This window comes from Octopus bimaculoides, chromosome 5 (genome assembly GCF_046866305.1).
Source record: "Octopus bimaculoides isolate indiv1 chromosome 5, ASM4686630v1, whole genome shotgun sequence".
NCBI lineage: Eukaryota > Metazoa > Mollusca > Cephalopoda > Octopoda > Octopodidae > Octopus > Octopus bimaculoides.
Genome location: NC_142932.1, coordinates 46,871,394 through 46,898,893, shown reverse-complemented (window position 1 = coordinate 46,898,893; position 27,500 = coordinate 46,871,394). Strand labels below are relative to the sequence as shown.

Sequence of the window (27,500 nt, the reverse complement as noted above, 5' to 3'; positions counted from 1 at the left end):
TGTATAAATATTTTTATTCAGTGTTATTGCAATTTGATAAAACATTGAAAGAGGTACCTATATTTATAGAGGTACTTATACAAGTTAAATATTCATACATATTTTTCCTTTCCTGGACTGCATATACATTTATTTTGGCAGACTCTGTGTGTGTGTATATATGTACATATACATATATATAATATAAATAATATATATGTATATATATACACACACACATGCGCGCACACACACACACACACACACACACACACACACACACATACATACATACATATATATATATATATATATATATATATGCATATATGAGTACAGGACGTCACCCAACAGTAAACAACATGAAATACCAAAACAAACGGGCCCAATATGCAAACAATGAGAGAAACAAATGGAAAAAAGGACAAGTAACATAAAGAACGACACTTCATCAGTTTTCAGCTGTCTATCTACTCCTCATTTCAAGCATTGGACGACAATATGAGTCTTCGAAGACAGTTGCTCCCATAAGTACCAAAATAAAATTTGGGGTTTATGGAGGGACAAAGCGGGGAACCAAAACAAGACTGTGGAGACATACAAGGAAACTGAACGAAAACAATCATGGAGAGTCATTAGACTGGAGCAAGGGTAAAATAGCAAACACTGGAGAAATATTTTCTTTGACAAGAGAAAAGATAGAAAAGAGAGATAGGATACGTACTGTCCTTAGGACAGTCCTGAAAGAAAAGAAGGATGATCACGTGAGGAAGAGAAATATGGACGATGGTCAACACAAACACTGAGAAAGAGAGAGAGAGAGATAGAGAGAGAGAAAGAGAGAGAAAGAGATGTTGAGAGATTGAACCCTATATAGGTAAACAGAACATTGTGGTTAATGAGATCAACTATTTGTGTATATGTCAGTCTTTTGTGTGTGTGTGTGTGTGTGGCAGATTCACAGTTACAATCTTTATAATAATAAATTATAATTATTTCTGTTCTGAAATATGTTTAATTAACCTATAATATAACTATATTATATACAGTTTCTTATAAATAAATATTTTCTACCCATTCCTTATATTTTAGAGTTTATAGAATATTGGAAAGTTGTTTAAAATTCTTTAACTAGTAGTTTTCAGATAGCCTTGTTGATTGCGACCACACATTGTTTTTGGTTTGACCTCAATGTACAATGGTATAATGAATGTTCTGTGCTGGAATCTGAACTTGTATTTTTGTGAAAACACTGCAATGTTTTTAATTTTATTATGTAATTGTTCTTTTAGCTACCATGCCAATTTTACAAAAAGAAAAAGAGAGGATTGTCGTTGTGTTATTTGACTAGAATACTTTGTTTATATTTTGGGGTGAAGGAAAAAAAAAAACTTTAGGGAACTTTGAATAGAAATGTATGACACTAAACACATACTGTACAGAATATGTAGTCTTACTCACTATCTTTAGTGCCAAATTCTATTATATTAAAAATATTTTTATGATTTTAGAAATATCAGTCACTTTAAACATAATTTGTTTTATTTTTATTAAAGATTATTTTTGTCTTTTTCTAATCATTAGAGTAAAATCATAACTAATTTGGAACTTGGTAGACAGTTAACCGAGAATTTAATCTAAATATTAAACAAGCATTGTTAGCATTTAATTCAAGCTTTATAAATTTGAGGTTGTGATACACAAGCATTATTGCTTTACTAACAGCTACTAATACAAAGAAATTTATTATTGCTGCCCGTAATGAAATTTAGATGTAAAACTTTCCACCTAAAGACTCAATGTTAAAACATATGAAGAGAAAATCTCTTACAACTGGGTTATGCACATAATCAATCAACAACTGTTATTATATAAATTTGTTGTATGGCATAAAATGTAATGAGGTAATCTTATTTCTCTAATCAATTAAGATTAATTAATTCTATATTGTCTTTCTCATTATTTTGGTAACAACTGTGCCCTGCTTTGGTGTTTATTGGAAAATATGTAAAGTAACTTAAGCCAATACTTTATCAATCATAGAGTTTTCTTTCCTATACAGGTGTTATTTAATGGGTCAGACCAGATTTATAGTGGGAAATATTTGCTTGTCATTAATGAAGTTAGGAAAGTTTCATATTACATTATTTTAATAATTATTACCAAAGAAAACTTGTGCAATTTAAGATTTTCCTGCAACAACTGAGGAATCAGTGAAGTCATGGGCTAAAATTTCTCCATTAGTCTTAATATAAGGAGTTGTAATAAGTGAAATTTCTGAAGAAAAATTCAAAGGAGAGATGTTGGCGAAAATTAAAAGAAAAAAAAAAGAAGGAAAAGAAAACTAACAAGGCAACATCAAAACTAAGTTTGATTAATTTAAATCAACCTGGCAACAGAATAACTATGTGAGGAGCCAAACCTTGAGAAGAAACAATAGATCAAATAAGATGGCATCGGTAAAGAAAACATTGACTGTGACATTGGAACAAACTACAAATTACAAAAATTAAAAAATAATAAAGACAACATAACAGAAATAAATAAAATAAAAACGAATATGAAGTAGTCTAACAAAAATAAGAAATTGGAGAACATAGATTAGAAATGAAAAGTAAAGCAAGATGAAAAATAAATTTTTAAAAAGACAGAGCAGCTAGGGTGTCATGTTATGACTATGATTGCTTCAGGCATCAACATCTGAGAGCAATTGGAAACTGCTGAATTCATCATCTTCAGTGAATCCTTGCTAGAATGAGATGCCTGAAAGAAAAATGGCAATCCAGAACTCATATGCTGGAGGCTGTTTTAATATTTTTGTCTTCTGTTTAATGACCTTTTCTATTATTTTGTGCATTAGATTTATAAAAAAGCTATAATTAAAAATTAAGCAATTATTACTAAATAATAATAATAATAATAATAATAATAATAATAATATCTATTTCTAACATGAATTAAATTCTGCAAGATTTATTTTTAAAGTTATTATTTTTATTGATTAAGCACATTATGTATCCTAAAGAAAAGTGTAATACTCAAGTTAACAATTCTAATATTTGTGTGTGTTTGTCTGTCTGTATGTGTGTGTGTGTGTGTGTGTGTGTGTGAGAGAGAGAGAGAGAGCGAGGGTGAGTGGGAAGATGCATACTAACATAATTGTCAGTATGCCTGGCTACTACTGAGATATGGAAAGAGGGATCAAATTAGAGACAGCACGATGGAGAAGTTTATGTCTTTTAAATTTAGAATTTCAGGTAATTTAAATTACTTGATCTTGAACTATTTAATCAGCTTGCAATTGGTTGCCAAATAGTAAAAAAAAAAAATAAAATAAAAAAAAAAAATTACAACAAAACACACACACACACAAACATGTACATACAAGAAAGAAAAGACCACATATTTCTCCATTTAAAGAAATGTAAAGATGGTTGATTTTAATTTTTATTTTATGATTGGTTGCTTAAGAAGTGAACTGTGCATTTCCTCATTTATAGTAGCACAATCATAGTGTTGACTTAACTGCTGGGTTGTAGCAGTTTCTGTATTAAGCTTCATAAATAAAAGTGATAAGTTTCAGTCATTCTTGTAATTGTTTCCATTGTATCTGAAACTATAAAATAGCAATATTTATCTTTTATTGTTTTAGTCATTGGAACCCTTGAAAGGTACTTTTTTTTTTTTTCTTCAAGTCTGGTACTTATTCTATCGATCTCATTTGCTGAATTGAAATGCTACAGGGACATAAAAAAAAACCCAAATAATCAACACCAGTTTCAAGCAGTGGTGGGGAACAAACACAAAGACTAACACACATACACACACACATGCATGTACAACAGGCTTCTTTCAGTTTCTGTCTACCAAATCCAATCACAAAGCTTTGATCAGCCTGGGACTATAGAAGAAAGCAGCTATTTGTCCAAGTTGCCATATGGTGGGACTGAACCCATAACCATGGGATTAGGAAACAAAATTTCTTACCACACTGCTATACCAGCCATGCAGTGGGACTGAACCCATAGCCATAGGGTTAGGAAGCAAACTTCTTACCATACAGCCATGTTTTTTTGTTTTACTTTCACTTTCCTTTTCTGTATATAACATAGACAACACAACTATGAGAGAGGAGTTGTTTTATTAACTTTTTAGAAGTGAACTTTATTTCAAGAAACTCAGAAGCAGTGTTTAGCAACAAAGTGAAAAGATTTTAAACATTTTATCCTTTCTTCAAACAACTTAAATTATGTAAATTCTTTACAATTACACACTTTCACCTAACATCCTAAACTAGAAGATTTAAGAGATTCTGCACTTGTTAAATTGAATGATTTTCAATTCTTTTCATGTTTGAAAATTGATAATTCCTGTCAGAGTTTTGAAATTTTGCCTTTTATTTTAAGCAAAAATGAATTAAGTAAAAGTTAACGGTTTTGGTACTTTTTACCAATCTTCAATACCTCTTATCTCAATATAAATTAATCACAAGAAAGAAAACTAGGGAAATGTCATTTTAAATTATACAGTTGAATATTATCAGAACTTTTGAGATATGTGGTCGGTGTACATGGTTAACCAGCTATCATAAATATTATGATATACTATCATAAATATTATGACATACAAACCATTCACTCTACGTGGTTGAGTGATTAAGAAGCTTGCTTTGAAATCACATAGTTTTGGGTTCAGTTCCACTGTGTGGCATCTTGGGTATGTGTCTTCTACTATAGCCACAGGCTGACCAATGCCTTGTGAGTTAATTTGGTTGGCAGAAACTGTGTGGAAGCCTGTCATATATATATATATATATATATATATATGTGTGTGTGTGTGTGTGTGTGTGTATGTGTGTGTGTGTGAAGATATAATAATCAGAAAACATTTATGGTAGGACATTGATGAAGCAGAATACATATTTGCATAATGTCTCTATTTGTTATGTAATTACTTAGGCATTTTTCTGAATTGCACATATGTCTTTTAAAGCTTTGAGTACTACACCTGTTTTCTGTTTATTATTTCTTTCTGTTATTAGACTTGTACTCTGTACTCTAGCCTATCCCCACATCTTACAGTACTGGATACTGAAATTTTTGTCATATGTCACACTTTAGCATGTCCCACTGTTTTTGATATGTATTTATGAATGTATATGAATGTGTCATTGTGTTTATGTTTTCCCCAACTGCTACTTGACAACCAGTGTTGTTTATGTCTCTGTAACTTAACAGTTTAGTGAAAGACTATACAGAGTAAGTTCCAGACTTAAGAATAAGTACTGAGGTTGATTTGTTTGACAAAACCCTATAAGCTAGTGCCCCAGCATAGCCACAGTCCAATGACTGAAACAAGTGTTAAGATAAAACATAAAAAGACAAATCTTCCTTTCAAGTTCATTCTCTACTATCTTAGATAGTGACACATTGAACAATGTAGCCCTCAATATACAAAAGATGGGTAAATAACAGCTGAAATGCCTTTAATTATGTCTGCCTGATGATCAGCATTGACCTGAGGCCTAAACAACAGCACCAACTGTATGAGATTTGGTGCTAGCCGAATTGTTTGGCTATAATTCTATTGACTGAAAAATTGACAGTTTGTATCCTGTTATATGATAGTGTTGTGTCCATAGCTAAGAGTCATAACTGGGCAAAGAAACATCACCTACAATCTTTAACTGGTGCTCCACCGGTTATGACGATGAGTGTTCCAGTTGATTCAATCAACCAAACAGTCTGCTCATGAAATTAACATGCAATTGGCTGAGTACTTCACAGACACAAATACCTTTTATGTAGTTCTCAGGAAGATTCATTTTGACACACCAAATGTGAAATACAGGTACCACTAATTATTGTAATACTGGTACAACTAATTTTTGCCAGCTGAGTGCACTGAAGCAATGTAAAATAAAGTGTTTTACTCAAGGACACAACATGCTACTGGGAACTGATCTCACGACCTTACGATCATGAGCTGAATATCCTAACCACTAAGCCATGTGCCTTCACTCAGAATTTATAGTATATCTGAAATATGTTTTGCTTGTTAACTCTGTTGAATTTAAATCATTTTTTGACTGAAGCTTTGACTGGGGATCTAATCCAAAAGGATAGTTTTCTCTTAATTGCTCAGTGCCAAGAAAGTTGAGATGCATTCTAGCACTGCTCAATCACTATTGTTATAGTTGTTTAGTCAGCTTTTTTCAAGTAGATTCATGATAAAATGGTATTCTATCCATGCTCATCTTACTTATTTCAGACACAGTGTATCTAGGGTTACACTATCTTTTTTGAAGATAGTAATGTATGATAAGGAGAAGATTTGACTGTTATTTCTTGCACATCTAGTAATCTTACCTATATAAGAATCCCTCTCAGTTGTAACTGAACTATTGTCAGATTTAGGTGACATACAATCAAATTTGTGGTGAAATATCCAGCTTAAAATTAATGACACAACCTGATTAATAAACAAGTTATGCAATTTCTTCCCAAGTATAAAAATGACTGAATCATAAACAAAAAAAAAAAAAATAAATGTTTGGAGGATTTCCTGATTGATTGGTTTTCTGGGACAATCAGTGTAATGTTAAAAGATGGAGTTAGTAAAACTAACAAATATACATGTATATGATGTTCATAAATCAAGTCTTTGTTTTTTGGCCAGGTCTGTCTTCCAAAATTACATATTACACATCTAATTTAATCTATATTGGTTTTTGTTAGATTTCCTAATCTGTTTTGGAGGTTGACATGGTTATTTTTTTTATGAAACAAGAGTTAAACTATCCAGCTTTTGCAGGAATAAAGGCATTCCAGCCATGACCACAGTAGTCTGTTATCCTTTGATTGATGTAGTAGAATGTGGTTCTGTTTGTTACATTGTTTTCAATGTTCCCATGTAATTTCAGTAGCTATAAATAGTGTGAAAAATAACTATAATGTTTGATAAATTTATTTTTTGAAGCCTTATCTCTCTCTCTCTCTCTCATACATGCTCATCTCTCTCTCTCTCTCATACATGCTCTTCTCTCTCTCATACATATTCCTCTCTCTCTCTGATTGTCTCTCTAACTATAGAGAATGCCATACTGTAGCACTCTAAATATAGAGGAGTGCCATACTGCTACAGAAACATTGCAAACAACTGTGAGGGGTGATACATATATCAACAACATCTCATATATAAATGCTATAGATACCATATATAAACACACATCAAACATAATATAATGTTAACTTATTTTTTGTAGGCAAATTCAATCTATGGAGTATAGAAAGAAAGATATAAACATTCAGACCATTGCTACATTTCTGGTAGATTTCATTGTCATTTTGAAAAATTAGTAATTACACAAATTCAGCAAAATGCACAAATTTATCAAGAGACCTTATAGCATAACATTTAGAACCCAATCATTTCTTTAAATTAATGACAAATCCTTGTTATTTCTTCTACATATTAAAGGTTTACTTTAAAATGGTTTTAGAAAATTAACTATGCTATTTGTCATGCCTATTCAAGAGAAAATATTAGACAATTTGTTGTATAAATATGCTTAAATTTCTTTAAAGAAAACCACAAGAGTTGTTTTCTCACTATAGTTTTTTTTCTTTTTCTACAGCAAAGAAAGATGTTACATGATTATAAAGTGCTTACAAATTGTTTACATGAAAGAGCATTATAAACTGGTATTTATCCATAGACATTAAAGAAAATTATGGGAAAATGGAGAAATAGCAGAACTAGAAATTAAGCTTTTTGTATTACTTGAGATAAGTAGGGGGGGAAATGTGGGACATAATGTTAAAATTAATAATTGGAATATTAACAAGAATTGAACAAAAAGAGGAAAGGAATCAAAAAACATTAAAACTTCTCAGGATAGTTTGGTTGCTAGATTGTCAAAATGGAATTATGATAGGCATGTGTATGCATAAGAATTATATTGAAGAAAAAAAGAATCATCATTTATCTTCAAGCTAATCAAAAGAAATCTTATAACTATTACGAAAGTCTATTTTCTGTTTTCAATTAGATGTCATTTGTTTCTTATAGAATTTGAGAATGTGGCTGCTTTTGGCAATAATTTGTTCTTATACTACATTTAAATAGGTTTCTGTTGATAATTTCCCATAAAAATATGAAACAAAACTTAATATAAATTAAAAATTTTTCTCAGTGAAATATAATTTTGCTATATTTATTCCAGCTTCCTCAACTTTAGTTGAATATAAATATTTTCTTGTTTGTCCTTTGCAAGACTAGCTCCTTAGAACTGATATGGATCCAGGTTACCATGGTATTTCAATGTACAACATATCTTTCTCAATTTCATTTGCTAATTTAAATACAATACTTGTAACCTCAATTTCGATGATACATCATTATATTATGTTTATTGTTTAGTTATTCATTATTGCCTTTCCAAATAAATTAATTTTGGTTTCTTAATAAGACAAAAGGCTAATTTTTATAGAGAAGGATTTAAACAAGTTAATAGATTTTAGAATATTACTAGTACATATTTTATTGACTCCAGTGTAGTTATGATCATTAAATGATATAATACCTTTAATCTGGTGCTCTATTCAGTCAACCATTTCTGCTGTTGACTCGTGTTTATTGTTAGAGACTATTATAGGATCCAATGAAGAAGCCTCTACACAACTGTTCAGCCTACTAGAAAGAGCAGTCAATTATCCTCCAAACCATACTTTACTATCTTAATAAAAAAGGAAAAGACACAATGGACATATTAGTCCTTAATAAACAAAGCAAGTTAATTGGGAGATCTTTGATCATAGGTCTGCTCAACCAGAGCTGACATGATGCTAAACAACTACAGCAACAACTGTAGTTCATTAAACTGCTTATCCTACTTGCATACTACTTTACAAAACTGCTAGGTGATCATAGTTTTCTCTTGCTTAATAAAATAAGTTATGAAATATGGAGGGTTGCAATTGTTGGGTCCATTTCCTGTTGGGATCAGAGTATTTCATGTGGAATTAATTTTGTGTACATCATACTATATATATTCTCACCCCTGTCTTTCACCTGTTTAATGTTACATTTACTGATTTCTACTTTAGTTTGATAGAATATCTATAAAATATAATGGAAGCTAAGTATTCATATCACAGATTATAATGTTTAAAAAAAAGAATAAATGCACAATTTTGTAATTTTAGTTGGGATTATTCATGACTGTTGGGGGTCTGTCAGAAACCAATTCCTGCAGAGGTTACACTAAAAGCTTTATTTTCAAAATATGTATAAAAGTTGCTCATGAATCTATTTTTCTTTGTGTGTAAATGTATATGAGATCAGAATACATGTTGTTGTTAAATTTAGATTTCTCAGATAATTTTAATGCTTTTCTGTTTAATCCCTGCTGTCAATAGTGAAAGAATTGCACCATTTATTTTACTATGGTTAAACTGCTGAAGGGGTATAAATCAATGACATGCAACTCTTATTGTACATACTACTTACTTTTAAAAGCTTTTCTTTCCCAGTAAACGTTTTCCAAGTAGAAATCTGTTTTGATGTATTTTCAAAATTGTTTACCTGAATGTATCTTACTTCTGCACAACACATTGACTTAGTTCCCACAAAGTAATATTAGCGAAAATGCAGGAAAGTGATATTTGTCAAACTTAAAACAAAAATGAAACAGATTCTCGTGTTTTTATTCTCACTTCTTCAAAGAGTATTAGTAACTTTTGTACAAACCATCTATTTACTTCATTTAAAAATTTAAACATGTATTTGCCTTTTGGTCGTAGGTTAGTCTGCAATAAATTCATTTCAGTAGATGTGACCTGTAGAATTACTTGTTTTAGATCTCAGTTAGTTGACTTAGGAATGGTACTGGACAACCAGCAAAAGAGCCAACAGTTCTTGTTCTGCTACTGCATTGCATCTACAATGAAGTCACTTAAAACAGGCTTCGTTTCAACACCAGTTCACCTGAGACTACTTCTGGTTATAAAATTATGATGGAAACCTTTTGCGTATTTCATTAAATATGGGGTCGCAAAATATTTAATTGAACAGCTATTTTTAGTAAATACCATAATTCACTAGTGTTACCAGTGACAGAGCTATAGAAATAGTGAGCATCTTGTTATTTTGAGGTACTGAGTTCAATCCAGCTGGCCTATTGCAACACCTTTATACGTCTCATTTGCTTCATATTATGGAAACTAAAAGAGAATTCAGTCCCATGATTCTTGGCATTCAGTAAAAGATTAGCTTTTTTTAAAAATTAATTTACTATATTAATTATTTAGATCGATAGAATGCGACAAAGTATTAATTTTTTTTTAAATTGTAGGTTACAATCTGACTATAGATATATTGGTTATAATTCTACTGATTATTCATTAAAACTAAATTATAAAAATTTGAATGTAGCCATCTAACAGAAAACATAGAAGTGCATATAGAATTAAATTCAAATAGTTATTACAGATGATATCAAAAGATGTTATCTCATCTTTCTTGGCTTTAATTTTGATTTTTGCTGATATTATCACATGTAAATATTAGTGAAACAAATAGGAAAATGAGGCTTAAATCTATTGTAAGTAATTTCTACCAAGTTATAGAACTTGACCTTTAACTATCTTTTTACATTTCATTTCCACTAGATATATCTATTTCCACGCCTTTAGGCTTTATTCCTATTCACCTATCACTCTATATTTCTTCACTATTAGTTTTCTTTCTTTCTAATTTCTTTCTTTTTCATCCTCGTCTTTCTATAAATTGCTTTTGACATTATCTCTATTAACATTTTAAAAAAATAAATAACTTGCCAGTTCATCATATATGCAGTCATCACATTATATTAAAATGTGGTTAAAGCATCAAGCTTATGATCGTGAGGTTGTGAGTTTGATTCCTGAACCTGGCTGTATGTTGTGTTCTTGAGCAAAACACTTTATTTCATATTGCTCCAGTTCACTCAGCTGTAGAAATGAGTTGCGACATCACTGGTGCCTAGCCTTTGCCTTTCCCTTGGGTAACATCGGTGGTGTGTAGAGGGGAGGCTGGTATGCATAGGTGACTGCTGGTCTTTCATAAAAACAACCCTAGGTTGTTCGTTCACCAGTAAGGCGACTTTCTGCCCAAACTTGTACCTGTGAGAGGAACCTCTTAGGTGCACCCATGGTTATTCGTGACCAATGGAGTCGAGAGTATATATATATATATATATATATATATATATATATATATATATATATATATATATATATATATATATATATTTATATTTATATATATATATATTGATATTTATATATATTTATATATATATATATATTTATATATATATATATTTATATTTATATATATTTATATTTATATATATTTATATTTATATATATTTATATATATATATATTTATATATATATATATTTATATATATATATATATTTATATATATATATATTTATATATATATATATTTATATATATATATATATATATATATATATATATATATATATATATATATATTTATATATATATATATATATATTTATATATATATATATATATATTTATATATATATATATATTTATATATATATATATTTATATATATATATATTTATATATATATATATATATATATATATTTATATATATATATATATATATTTATATATATATATATATATATATATATATATATATTTATATATATATTTATATATATATATATATTTATATATATATATATATATATTTATATATATATATATATATTTATATATATATATATATATATTTATATATATATATATATATATATTTATATATATATATATATATTTATATATATATATATATATATTTATATATATATATATATATATTTATATATATATATATATATATATTTATATATATATATATTTATATATATATATATATATATATATTTATATATATATATATTTATATATATATATTTATATTTATATATATTTATATTTATATATATTTATATATATATATATATGTATGTATGTATACACACACATACATATGTATGTGTTTGTGTGCATGGGATTTTGCATGTGTATTTGCCCTCCTGCAATGCTTGGCAACCTGTATTGGTTTGTTTACATCCCCATAATTTAGTAGTTTGGCAAAAAAGATTCATAGATGCATGAAACTTTGGTTATTTCAGAGCTATGGTAGAAGATACTTGCCCATGATGCCATGCAGTGGGACTGAACCCGAAACCACATTGTTGGAAGGCAAATTTCTTGACAACTCAGCCATGGCTTCACTTGATTTCTGTTTATAAATAAAAAAAATTGGACAATATTAATAACATCAATGAAAAGCTAGAATTATCCATGTAACAATTAGCATGAAAAAGGTTGGTCCTGATGTTGACAATCACTAACTGTGAAATGGCAACTAATTACAAAAATATTTTCCCATTAGGATCAGAGACAATTAGAGTTTTTATTATTAAAGGTAACGTTCCTTGGAGTGCTAGGCTATTGACACAGGAAAAATATATAGATTTTTAAGCGTACGCTGATCAGTGGTGCTTCATTTTCAGCCCTTTTGATACCAACCTGCCTAAGACTGACTGAGGTTTTATGATACAAGCTTCCTATTTAAAGTAATCTAAATTAGAATCTTCCATCAAAATTTTACATTTATTTATGTTTCAAACACTAGGTTTATAATGACAAAATTATTTTACTAAATTCTTCATTTTTTTCAAAATCAATTGAAACAAAAGCAATGAATTTCAACAGAGATATGGTTACAAAATGACTGCTTTATATCATGCTGTTTCTTATAACAGGAAATGGTTCCCATGCCTGCTAGGCTAACTATAACAGGTTTCACAGGGTCTTGGCAGTGAGTTTAATCTGTTCTATTCACTACTTGTAACTCCTTGTCATTGGAAAATAAAGAAAAAAACAAAACAAAACAAAACAATATAAAATCTATTGGATATAAAATAGAATATCCTTTAAAAAAAGCATAAAAAAACAAACTTTATTTGAACTTACAAGAACTCCTCAAAATCATTGTCAGACAAACTAAAACCAATATTTAGCCACAATAAAACAGAATGATGCATTATTGTGTGGATTTGCTTTGATTGCTGGGGCATCCTTTTAATTTTTCATAATAAAAATTGGCTTTGTTAGCAGGGAAGAAAAAACCCAGAGAATGCATTATTTTTTGAAGACTATTTTCATTAATTAATAAGTAAAATTAGATTTTTGAATTTATTAATTTGTCAATAGCCATAACATACTAATCATTATTGATACATTGCTAAATTTGTATGGGTTTGCAAAGATGATTTCTGGAATTAATCTTTTGTTTTTCTTTTTAGCTTTTTTACCCATGGCCTTTTGAAACATCCTTTTCATTTCTTTTTTAATCTGTAATTTATGATTCTTACATACTTCAGTTGAAAAGATTACTTTTTATATTTATACATAGTTTATATATATAATGCAACTTATTTAACTTTTAAAAAAAGACAAGCAAAACAACAAAGCAGTGAAAAAAAAAAAAAAAAAAGAAATGTGCTTGATTTTTATTTGTCTTTTTTGTTTTCTTAGGATTTCTTTAATAGATAATTACTGATTGATTATACTGTAACTCTGTTGCTTCTTGTGAAGAATGTTTCATAAACAAAAATTCATAGCCTACAGTTTTCTCATATTAAGAATTTTATAACTCTCCTCACACATGCATGTAAGAATGTAGGCATATCTGTCTCTCCTTTTCTTTCATTCTACACACACACATGCACACACATGTATGTGTGCATGAATATGTGTATGTACATGTGTGTATGTGTATATGTGTGCATGAGTGTATAAACATGTGTACGTATAAGTATGCACACATGTATATGTGTTTATGTGTAAATATATAAACGAATATATATATGCATATGATTACTCACACATGCACACACACACACACACACAGACACGTATACTATATGTATGCATACCTCAAGTGTGTGTGTGTACATACACAAGCATATATGCATATGATTACTTACTTACACACACACACATACATATACACAAGTATACATTAAGTGTGTGTGTGTGTGTGTGTGTGTGTGTGTAAGCACTTGTGCACATGTACAAGTATATCTACATTTGCTTAGGAATCTGTTTATGTATATTTTACTTTTCATACTCCCATAAAAGCACACAATATATTTATTGCATAGGAAATCTGGCATATTAAACAAAACTGAAATACTTTTTTGTTAAAATTTGCTGAAAGGAACATAAGAAACAAGAAAAATTGGATATTGTGGTAGTGTATAATATGAAAAAAAGAACAACACAAAACTGCTAGTCATTCCGCAATCTTTGCTCAGCAGTTCTGGTTTTTATAGCCTTAAATAGATGAGAGATAAATCTCTCCATAAGGACGATGCTGGTTATCAACATTTAACAGAAAAATAAAGTCTTATAAAATTTTCTGATACCTAAGCGTACTGAAGTAATAGATAAAAAAAGTGTCTTGCCCAGAAATACAATAAATTTTAACTTGTGTCTCAGGACCTGTAATTTTGCTCTTACATTTTTTATAGAGATTTAATTAACCGCTTGCAGTTGGGAAGCAGTACTGACCACATCAAAACACTGTGTGTGTGAACAATGTGATGTTTCACTCTGTGCAGTAGTGTGTTTTCAAATATACCTCACTGAGAAGAATCTGGAAGTACACTGTAAAATTCCTTGTATGAAAAATTATGTAGTTACTGAATGGCCTAATACTGGTACACAGCATAGACTTTCAGTACTAAATCCACCCGCAAGGGGTTAATCATCAGTTAATAAAGCCTCTGTATTAATGTGTGATATCTATTTTCCAATAATTTTTGTGCATAAGCATATATAGCTGTGTATTTCAGTTCGCATTCAATTATAACTTTACATACATAAGTACATACACACACACACATACATACATACATACATACATACATACATACATACATACATACATACATACATACATACATACATACATACATACATACGTACATACATATATACATGCATGCGTGTATACATGTCCATATGTATATATGTAAATTACACCATGGAAAACACAAATTAGCCATTCAAAGTCACACAAAAGCTGTTAACTTCAACACTTACTTATTTAGTAAAAAGTTTTTGATGCCCTAACTACAACTTGGTCACTCATGCAGTCTCACTGACACCAGATAATAAAGAATTGTCTGAAGTTTACAGTGTTATTGGATTTTGGAATGGTCAGTGTATGTCTTCCACACAATAATTGCTTTAGTTTCAACACCTGGTCTCAGATCAAACCGCTTGCCAGATTACATGTGTGTGTGTGTGAAAATGAGATGACAAAAGAATCAGATGATCATTTGTTCATTCCTTATCTCATTTTCTTATTATCACAGTATAGTCAGCTAATGTTTCATTTTGAAGCATGTGTATATTGAATTCTACATCAATATATTAGTTTCGTAATGCCTAAGCAAAATAGCTATCTATCTGTCTGTCTGTCTATCTTCACCACTATTTTATCTTTCTCCAGCCTCACCCAACTGTTTTCACCCTCTTGTCAGAATATGAGTAGCCATGAAGCTCCTCTAAAGCAAGAAACTTGTTCTACCCACTTCTTTCATAATTTAACTGCTCATCTTTGTACAAGAGACACAAGGCCTGACATTTTGGGGGAAGTTGCTAGTCAGTTACATCAACTCCAGTGATCAACTGATACTTATCTTATCAATTCTGAAAGAATGAATGGTAAAGTTGACCTCAGCAAAGCTTGAACTCATGAAATGTCAATAAACATTTTGTCCAGTGTGCTAATGATTCTGCCATCTCACTACCTTAACAACAACAACAACAACAACAACAACAACAACAACAATAATAATAATAATAATAATAATAATAATAATAATAATAACAATAATCTTTTCTATTGGAGGCACAAAGTCTCAGATTTGTCGGGAGGGACTAGTTGATTACATCGACCCAGTGTTTCACTGGTACTTAATTTATTGACCCTGAAAGGAAAGGATGAAAGGCAAAATTGACCTCAGAACTCAGAACATATTGAGGGGTGAAATACTGCTAAGCATTTTACCTGGCATGCTAGCGATTGTGCCAGCTTGCCACCTTAATAATAGTAATAATAATAATAATAAGGATAAGGATAAGGATAATGAACAGTGATGGGAACAGCGAGACAGACCTCTATAACAGTGCTAGAATAGAAATACTGGTAAGAATTATTTCATTACTGAATTCTATTTTAGGAAGTAAATGGATATTATGTTGGGCCAAAATTTTCTTTGTAACTTGTTAGAATTTATTTTATCTCTTTTTTCCTTGAAATTTTTGAATTAGTATTTTTTCTGTCCCATGTACTGAACATCCAAAAGAAAATCCTACTTTGAGCAAGAAACTGCCTCACCATTTATTAAAGTGCAATCTGTCTGAATTTATCAAATATTTATTAGTGCGTTGTTAATTGTTTGATGTATGAGATAAACATTTCATGAATTGTTTATTAAAGTTGGCATGATGATTTCTTGTGTCAGCCTCATGTTATCGACCTTTAGATATAAAGTAATTCTTTATTATGAAGGTAACTTTTTAATGATAATTTCTGGTGGCTTTGTTTTATAAAAAAATGGTAAAAGTAAAAACACTACTATGTAGCCTTTATTTTTATTTTTAAAAAGACTTACATATAAAACACAGTAATCCAAAGAGTTCTTTTAAATTTGCATATATGTAACATTTATAAATGTACATAAATAACTGTAATGTTTCTTTTGGAATTACTAAATCAATAACTTTATTTGAAAAATTGAATTGAAGTTGAAATTAATTACAAACTATGCAGGTGTTATGCCAGAAGGTCATTCCCTAAATATAACCAATTACTTTGATGGTTAAGGATCTTGAGCTTTTGCAATACGAATCACATCAGAGAAAAAGATGCAAATTTCTCCAAAATTAGGTTTATAATTAAGGGTATTATCTTTGCAGAATGTAACGAGTTTAACTGAAGAAGAAGTTGTAAGCTCAGACCTAGATAACATAGAAAATGTAGCAGAAGAGCAAGAAACAGACAAGAATAATTTGGTTACTGTGGATAACTCCAATGTTCAGCAGGAAGCCATGAAAAGGTAATTCCGATGTTTGTATTTTTTCATCTTTCTTTTGACTATATTAGTCAACTTTTCACTTACCTCTTCAACTGAGATTCTTTGAAGTACCATACATTGAGATGAGTTTGTAAATATGAACTTATTTAGAATATTATTATTACAACATCAAATTCCAAATTACTGTAATGCTTGTTGGAGAGTAATAAAAAGAATTAGTCTGTTGGAGCAAAGTATACTCCAAAGAAAAAAACTCAATATTTCTCATTTTTTTTTCTATTTTGTCTTCTTGTAATCTTTTATATAATTTCAGTTCTGTTCAGAATGCTGTAATCTGTTATAATAATCAGCTATATCGGCAATATTAGTCAGCACAATATGCACTTGTCATATTAATAAGCAAAAAAAAAAAAGAAATGTAACATATCTAACCATATTTTGGCACATATTCACTTTGTACCCGAAGTAGTCATACTTAAGTAGTCATTGCTACCCACCTTTATTTGGCCATGTGCTACATTTTTGGATTGTCTGTATTTTGTTTTCATGTGATTCATTTAAATCCTAATGCTGAGCTATAAGTGTCCAACTCTGTAAAATGTACCTATTTATAAGTAATGTATTCTAAATTGTTCTAGATTTACAATGCTGTCTCTCATTAGAGTGATAAAATGTACCAAAGTGTTCCTACTTGCATCAAAGTGTACCAGGCTGTTGTCTGGTAAACGTATTTCTTTGCCATGCCACTGATGCAGTACAGTTAACAGGTTATGAAACACTGTTCTTATAGTTTTTACCTAAGCCAGTTGTGATTCTCCAATACAGAAGGGAAGATTGTCAAACAATTGCTGACAGTTTCCTGGTATGGAGGAATCACTTAATCACTTCAAAGGTACATTAGTTGGGAGGAACTGGCAAATGAAACTTTTTGGCTGAGTAACAACTTTTCTTCAATCTTGATACTAAAGTGAGAAGAATGGGAGTGTAATATCAATTTCAAGACATATGAAGAGGTACTGAAAAGTTCCTGGCTTTGGGTAAAAGAAAATACAGGATGATCTGTTAATTATGATTTTAATCTACATATTCTCCTCCAAGATTCACATACGTATTGTAGTGGTCCTTCACGCTTTCTAAGCCCTGTAAAAGAATTGGTAATGTTGGGCCTCCAGCCAAGCCTTTTGTGATACCCTTAAAGCCAGGAACATTTGAGTACCCTCTCATATCATGGCTTATGGAAAAAAGATGGGAAAGTGGTACATCCTAGGACAGTGACGGGAAACTATGATATATGTGGACTTTTAGGGGATATGCGTTAGATTTCGGAAAAAAAAAAATGCTCTCCCTACAATATCTTGTAATAAAAACTCACTAAATTTCATAAAGAATTTTAGATGTTTAACACAGTCTCAAAACTTTGTATTTTTGGTGATATCTAACCATACAGCACTTTATATTACAACCTATGAATTAAAAGTTGCTTACAAATTAATGAATTATTAATTTCCACATGATATGACAAGTGCATATTTTTAAATTAAAAAAAATATATTTTCTTGGTTTCCACCCCTAGTCATAATGGTATCAAATACTAATAACAAAAAGAAAGAAAGTAAATTATCATGAAAGAAAGTGAATAAAACTGTCAAGATTGATGGACTGAATAATATATCAGTATTGATAATGGTGATAAATGTCTTTGTGTATTGTTTAAGGAATTAGTTGCAGGTAGAACTTGGAATAGGTATTCTGACACTAAACACTAGTTATTCTTCCAAACCTGTGGCAGACCACAAACAATATATACCCCAACTGCTAAAGCATAAATGCTGTCAGTTGGAGAACTTATTTAAATTCTTGACAGAATTTTCCCATTTAGCAGCTGCAAGTTTTAGTATTGTTGATCACAGGAAATCATTAAGTGATAGAGAGTTCATTAAAGAAGCTTATGTTAAATGTGCACCATTTATATTTGATGACTTCCATAATAATGACACTATTATAAAGTGAGTGGATGAATAAGTTAGCAATACAGAAATACTACTTAGGAGATAGTTATGAAAATGAATGCTGAAATAGTAAATCAAATTTTCGAACATTTAAATACTTGTTAGTTTTTGTCTGTATGTCTTGCTGAGTTCACTGATATAACCTCAACAGCCCAATTAGCTATTATCACACAACATTTTCACTGAGTTTCTCTTCATGGGGAATTGATTAAGTGAGAGAATTTGCCTCAAAATATGTCAGAAAAAGATAAAAGTGACTGTTTTGTTGAAGTGTTTTGGAAAAGACAAATAAATTCATCAAAAATAGTTTCAAGAATGAATGATGCTGCCCATAATGTTATATCAAAATGTTGATTTAGTAAAGCAATTTACAGAAGCTGCTGGTCATCTTGTATTATACATTAGAAAGTACTATGTGCAAAATATACCTTAAAAATATCAATGGTATGATGAGAGCTGTGACACAGGTAATGAATTTGACAGATTGCATAATTGATAATGTGTTTCCAAATGAAAGTAAATCAGTTTATTATTGTTTACTAATATACACTGGTTGAGTCATTGCCAAGAACTTGAACAGTATATGGAATACTTAAGTGAAGTCAGAATTTTTAGATGTGGGAGGCACAGTGCAAAGTTTTCCACAGCTAAAATATTTTGTTTGGCTATATAAACTTGGCTTTTCACTAATTTTTCATTGTATTTGGATGAACTTAACACTAAGTTGAAAGAATTTGGGGAATCTATTAATCTGATGCTTATTTTGATCAAGAGTTTGGGGAGTATATACGGGTACGTGCGTATATAGATGTAAGTGCGTGTATGCGAGAATATGTGCATATAGACGCATTTTGCCCTTATAGCTTTTTCACACTTTTTTCTCTATTTTGCTTTTAGCCCTGTTTTTTTTTTCTTCTTCTTAAGCATGTGCGTATATTGACGTGTGTATGGACCTTTTTTGTGTGCGTGTATGGGTGCGAGGGTGTTGCATGCGTGTGTGTGTGGGTGTGTGTGGGTATACCCGCGTATGTGGGTATACCCGCGTATGTGGGTATATATATATTTTGGCGAATGTATGGGTGAGCATGTGTGTGTTTCAAGTAAGGGTAGTTGAGTATATACACATAGGCACATGTACGGATTAGTGCGCTTACGTGAATACTATGGACTTGTTTACTCCCTTACCTTTACTCCCTCCCCTTACTTAGTGGTCTGTAGCTCTTTTGTCTTAATAACGGTCAACCACACAGTAATTCCCCTTTGTTTAACGGTCATTTTCATAGGAATTTTCAATGCCCAGATAACTGAAGAGATGGCGGTGTGGGTTTCCGCCCCGGCATCTGAAACTCGGAGTTTTATTATGGCTACCGAATAAGTGTCACATATTTTTACATATATATATATATGATGGGCTTCTTTCAATTTCAATTTCTATCTACCAAATCCACTCACAACCCTGAACCATGTGGATGCAAAGCAACTTTCTTACCACACAGCCATGCCTGTGCTTATATATATTGCATATATATATATTTATGAATTTTAAGTTATAAACTCCTAGCTTTGTGAATATATTAGAATAATAGGTTGCTTGTTTATAAGCACATACCTAAAACTAAAATCTGTAATCCTGTAATAAGATTATTAAAAATGTATAAATTTCAGCATTTCAGGTTCAAAAATGATTCTGGCACTGACCTATGTTATTTAGATGGATTAGGAATAGTAGATGATGTAGTATATGGAGGGAAGAGTAGTGAGACATGATATGGGGCTTTATATAGATTTTTACATGCTTCCTTGGGTGTGATTCCTCCTCCTTCTAAAAGCAATTGTTTTACCAGCAGGATGTTTTTTCCTACTAGTAATTTTTCAACCATAAATTAAGATGGAACCTGTTTTTGTCAGGCAAGCAACCTAGTGAGCAAGCAGAGTTTTGTATCTCTCTCAGGAGCAGGATTGTTGGAAAATTTGAAATTTTGACCATTGACTCAGTAGTAATTCAGCATTGTAATCTCACACCCATTGTGTCTCATGCATTATATATTATAATTCTATTTTATAGCATATATATTTAATTGAAGTTTATTGGACTGTATACATGATTTATAGAAGGGAAAATGGGTATGAAACTGACTGTTTACATTGTTTTGGCTTTTCTTTTAGTTTAAGGCACATTTAAATTTAAAGAAAATATTTTGGGGGAAATAATAGAATCTTTAGAAATGACATTTTATTGTACAAGGCTAGTATAAGGGTCTGGCATCACACCAAAGCCATTAAGCTATTTTTGAGAAATCTACTGTTTCAAGTTGTCAACCTTGATTGTTTTACATTGACAGAGAGATCCATAGTTCTTAATATTTTTTCCCAAAGTTTGAAATGATTCAAAATACCAGGATTTTTACATCTAAGTATAATAAAACATGTTTATTATATATTCTGTTTTGATTATTTTACATCTGTTTCCAAAGAAAACAAGGGTTAAATTAATTGCAACATTTTGTAGTTTAAGTACGTCAATCTTTTTTTAGGGTTCCTTTGTTTAGTTGCCATGTAAAAATAGAAACTAGCATTTAGATATTTAGATAAACTGAGGAGATAAATATTGTTAAGTAAAAGAAACTTGTGTGCTGAGATGAGCAATGAATTCTGGCATTATATAGTATTTTCCCACTCTCTAATTGCTTTTGATATACAAAATACCTTTAAGCTCTATATTTACGGAACTGATAATTCATGTTATCTTCAAAAAAAAAAAACAAAAAACAAAAAAAAAAACGTAATCCAGTGAATTCAACAGAGTAGTTACAGTATTTATTTTCATAAGTATAGAATCTCTACAAATTGTTACTTGTAGCCTCATTTCTTAAGCAACTCAGATTAAAGTTGACAATTGAGATTCTACAGAATTGGGGTTAAGTTTCTGGTTTGATTTTAGGATTATTGAAGTTCTACTTTCCTTTTAAAACTTCTTCTAATGTTTATACTAATTTTGAGATTGCATATACCTTGGTTGATAAAAAAAAAGCTGAAAGGAAATATGTAGAACTGTTTGTGAATAAAAATATATATTTGGGCCTTCGTGCGGGTGACACGTAAAAGCACCCACTACACTCTCTGAGTGGTTGGCGTTAGGAAGGGCATCCAGCTGTAGAAACTCTGCCAAATCAGATTGGAGTCTGGTGTAGCCATCTGGTTTCACCAGTCCTCAGTCAAATCGTCCAACCCATGCTAGCATGGAAAGCGGACGTTAAACGACGACGACGATTCTAGATATTTCTACACAGAGACTTTGTATTCACAGAGATCTGGAATGGTGAAGCTATATATGTACGTATATATATATATATATGTATGTATGTATGTATGTATGTGTGTGTGTGTGTATGTATATATATATATATATATATATATATATATATATATATAGAGAGAGAGAGAGAGAGAGAGCTTTTAAATCAGCACAGACATCTGAAATAAGTAATTAGTGGAATGTAAAAGAAGTGTTGCTTCCATTCTAACTGTGGTGAGATTGTAGAGATGGCAGAGCATCAGACTAAATAGCATTTCGTTTTACTCCATGCCCTTTACTGTTAGATCAAATTTTATTGAAATCAATTTCCTCTTTTATCAAGTTTATTACTTGATGAAATAAGTACTGGTAGTATACCAAAGTTGATGCAATCAATTTTAGTTTTACTTTATAATTATGATTTTGTGTTGGCATTATCCATTTTCTACTCTTAGGTTTACTGAGCAAAATACATTTATCTGAATATGATGGGAATCAATAAATATTATGTATTTATAATGTTGCTGTGTTGTGCTATCTGCTGCTATTTGTTAACCTGATCAAAAATCTATTTGGTTAGTGGTTAGCAATAGAAAGGACATCTGGCTATAAAACAATTGCTTCACTAAATAAATCATCATATGTATAGTGGAGTGAATATGAAATGAGAAAAGAAATGAAGTATTGAATTACCAAAATACTCCTGTAGATCAAAAATTTCCTGTGTAAATGGGTGTAACTTGACAATTTTGTTTTTAGAAATCAAATATCAACACCCAGGCTTGATGCTGTGTTTGTGTGCTAGCAACTCTAACTTCGTAACTGTTGAGTATTTGAATGTTCAACTAATGAACCAAGAGTGAATTTTTATTATTTTTATTTTGGTGTGTGTAGCTTATCATAACGAATGTAAGATTTATCACCTTAAGTCATAAGATTGCTGCTATTGTTGATGAATGAAAATTTTGCCAAACAACTTAACAGTATTCTTAATTCAGTGAATGTTAATAAGTTTTATCTAAAGAGGACAATGACTAATTACTTGTTTGCTTTCCTGTACACAAAGTCTTCCAGAAACCTTAATCCGGTTATAAATAGCTTGCTAAGACTATTTGTTATAGAGAGCATGAACAAATTTTTTGACATTGATATTTATTTCGCATGCTGCTAATGACATTTCGAATTTTTAAATTGAAAGAAATTACAACTTGGGCTGCGTTTTTCCACTCACCTTGCCATTGTTTCCATTTCCCTCCTTTCCTCTTACCCCTCCTTCCTTTCTGAAATATTAATTATGCAAAACAAAATTCAACCTGCAATCAAATTCATAATTCCTGTGATGCTGGATTAATTTACTAGAAATAGATTATAGTTTCTTTAACGAAATTATGATTATAAAGAAAAAAAATCAAATCAAACAGTAACAGTCAGAGAAATGATAGATATGTGAGGGATAATGTTGTTGAGTGAAAATGTTTAATGTTACAATGTGAGAATACTATTACTTTTTCTAATGAAAAGACACTATAAGATTTATGTTTCTTTTGTTTTCACTGATTTGTTTTAGTTTAGTTTTTGTATCTGCAGTCAAGACAACAAATTGCCTCCTTATTAATACGACAAGACTATCAACAGCCAGTCCCTAAGCCAGTGATAATGCCATGCAGAGATGATTAAAGGTTATTTATATTACAAAGGATATGTATTTCATCAAAGTTTTACAGAGGATTGTATATGTCCAGAGGTGGGGAGGAGAATAGTTGATTTATTTATTTTTATCTGAAGACTGTTATCATGATGAGGTTTTGTTGATTGAACTATGTGACTGAGAATATAATGCTACTTTACAATCATCGATCCACTTTCTATGTGAGTCTGGCAGTTTCACTTCTCATTATTATTGTCATCATTGGCAACGGCTAAAAGTATATTAATTTCTTTGGTCATTTTTTTCCCCTCATAAAGTTGGAGTAGCAAATATAATAAATGTGCACTCTTTTAGAAATATGTTCAACACCTGTAGAGGGCCAAATGGAATCATTTATGGTTGTTAAAAAATTCTTCAAGGTGGTGTCCTAGCATGGCTGCAGTCTAATGACTGAAACAAGTAAAAGATGAAAGATTATATTATTTGTAACTATATAAAATGAAGGAACCTCCTGCAAACTAAGGAGTGGTGATTCCTGAATTTCCTTGTATATGGAATCTCTACTTTGTTCAGAGAAGTGGTACATAATTCTGTTTTATAACACAAGAAGTAAATGCTATTGTGTCATCTGTTACTCCCATAACATTTGTCCTGAATGAAATACCTCTGATAAAATTATTTGAATGTCTCTTACTTATAGGTGCAGGCATGGCTGTGTGGTAAGAAGCTGGTTCCCCACCACATAGTTCTGGGTTCAGTTCCACTGTGTGGTAACTTGGGCAAGTGTCATTGACTATAGCCCTGGGCCAATCAGAAACTTGCGAGTGGATTTTGTAGACAGAAACTGAAAGATATACTGAAAGGCAGCGAGCTGGCAGAAACGTTAGCACCGCGGGCGAAATGCTTAGCGGTATTTCGTCTGCCGCTACGTTCTGTGTTCAAATTCCGCCGAGGTCGGCTTTGCCTTTCATCCTTTCGGGGTCAATTAAATAAGTACCAGTTACGCACTGGGTTCGATATGATCGACTTGATCCGTTTGTCTGTCCTTGTTTGTCTCCTCCATGTGTAGCCCCTTGTGGGCAGTAAAAAAAATAAGAAACTGAAAGATATATATCATTATATATATATATATATATATATATATATATATATATATATATATATATATATATATAGGTGCAGGAGTGACTGTGAGGTAAGTAGCTTGCTTCCCAACCACATGGTTCCAGGTTCAGTCCCACTACATGACACCTTGAGCAAGTGTCTTCTACTATATCCTCAGACCAACCAAAGCCTTGTGAGTGGATATGGCAAACAGAAACTGAAAAAAGCCTGTGCTGTTGTATATATATATATTACTCTTTTTTACTCTTTTTACTTGTTTCAGTCATTTGACTGTGGCCATGCTGGAGCACCACCTTTAGTCGAGCTAATCGACCCCCGGACTTATTCGTTGTAAGCCTAGTACTTATTCTATCGGTCTCTTTTGCCGACAGCATCGGTTGTCAAGCGATATTGGGGGGACAAACACAGACACACAAACATATACACACACATACATATATATATATATACATATATATATATATATACATATATATATATATATATATATATATATATATATATACATATATACGATGGGCTTCTTTCAGTTTCTGTCTACCAAATCCACTCACAAGGCTTTGGTCGGCCCGAGGTAATAGTAGAAGACACTTGCCCTAGAGGTACCACGCAGTGGGACTGAACCCAGAGCCGTGTGGTCCATAAGCAAGCTACTTACCACACAGCTACTCCTATGCCTATATATATATGTATGTTTGTATGTATGTATGTATATGTTTGTGTGTGCATGTGTATGTGTGTCAGCGTTTGTCCCTCCACTATCGCTTAACAACCAATGTTGCTGTGTTTACATCCCTGTCATTTAGTGGTTTGGCAAAAGAGCCTGAAAGAATTACAAAGGCTTACAAAGATCGGCTTACAAAGAATAAGTCCCGGGGTCGATTTGTTTGACTAAATGTGGTGCACCAGCATGGCTACAGTTAAATGGCTGAAACAAGTAAAATGAAAACAAATATATATGTGTGTGTCTGTCTGTCTGTCTGTCCCCCTCCACCATTTGACAACCAGTGTTGGTTTGTTTACATGTCCCATAGAGTAGCAGTTTGGCACAAAATGACCGATAGAATAAGAAACAGGCTTTAAAAAATAAATACATACTGGGATCGATTCATTTGACTAAAAGTTCTTCAATGTGGTGCCCCAGTATGGCCACAGTCCAATGACTGAAACAGATCAAAGATAAAAGATATTAAAGTCAAAATGAATAATGGATTTATGATGATCTTGTATACATCCTCTGTGGAACTGTAAAGTAATTCTTGATATTATGGAAGAAAAATTTGAGTATAGTGAAATGACATAAGTAATCAAAAATGATACGAAGGAATCATTCAGTTGATTATTTAAATAACCATGGTAGATTGTGTTTGATTAGAAATGAAAGGATTGTTAATACAGTTGGCCTCAGAGAGTAGTTGTTGACAAGAGAATTGTATTTCCTTTGAGTTTTATTTTAATACAGACTGAAGCACAGGAATAGCTGTGTGGTAGGAAGTTTACTTTCCAGCCACATGGTTCCTGGTTCAGTTCCAGTGTGTCGTATTTTGAGCAAGAGTCTTCTGTTGTACCCTCAGGACAACAAAAACCTTTGAGTAAATTTGGTACATGGAAACTGAAAGAAGCTTGTCATATATATATGTGTCTTTTTTTGTGTGTCTCTCCTCTCTCTATCTCTCTCTCTCTCTCTCTCTCTCTCACACATATATATATATATATATATATATATATATATATATATATATAGATAGATATATGTGCTTCCCAACCACATAGTTTCAGATTCAGTCCCACTGTGTGGTATCTTGGGCAAGTGTCTTCTAGTATAGCCTCAGCTGACTAAATCTTGTGAGTGGATTTGGTAGACAGAAACTAAAAGAAGCCTGTCGTATATATATATATATATATATATATATATATATATATATATATATATATATATATATATATAAAGGATAAAGAGAGCAATGGTAAGGCTGGAAATATCATTTTATGGATAGAGTCTTACAGCTGTTTCTGGGAACTCCAAGTACTGTTCTCTCTTTCTTTCTTTTTTCAGCACTTCACACTCACTATCACTTCATACTAAAACTCTCCGCCTATGGATATAATAATCGATTCCTTTACTATTTCTGTCTCCGATGAAGGGAAGTACTGGATCTTCCCAGAAACAGCTGTAAGACTCTATCCATAAAATTATATTTCCAACCTTACCATTGCTCTCTTTATCCTTTATA

At 31.1% G+C, this 27,500-nt stretch overlaps 1 protein-coding gene across 3 annotated transcripts in view; it reads left to right on the top strand.

Moving 5' to 3' along the window:
• LOC106870492 (osmotic avoidance abnormal protein 3) overlaps positions 1–27,500 on the top strand; it is a 906,658-nt gene that overhangs the window by 620,438 nt on the left and 258,720 nt on the right. For all 3 annotated transcript variants that reach the window (XM_089352196.1, XM_089352197.1, XM_089352198.1), the window contains one exon: positions 17,071–17,210. In XM_089352196.1, coding sequence (XP_089208322.1) covers positions 17,071–17,210 — 140 coding nt within the window. The remainder of the gene's footprint in view (positions 1–17,070; positions 17,211–27,500) is intronic.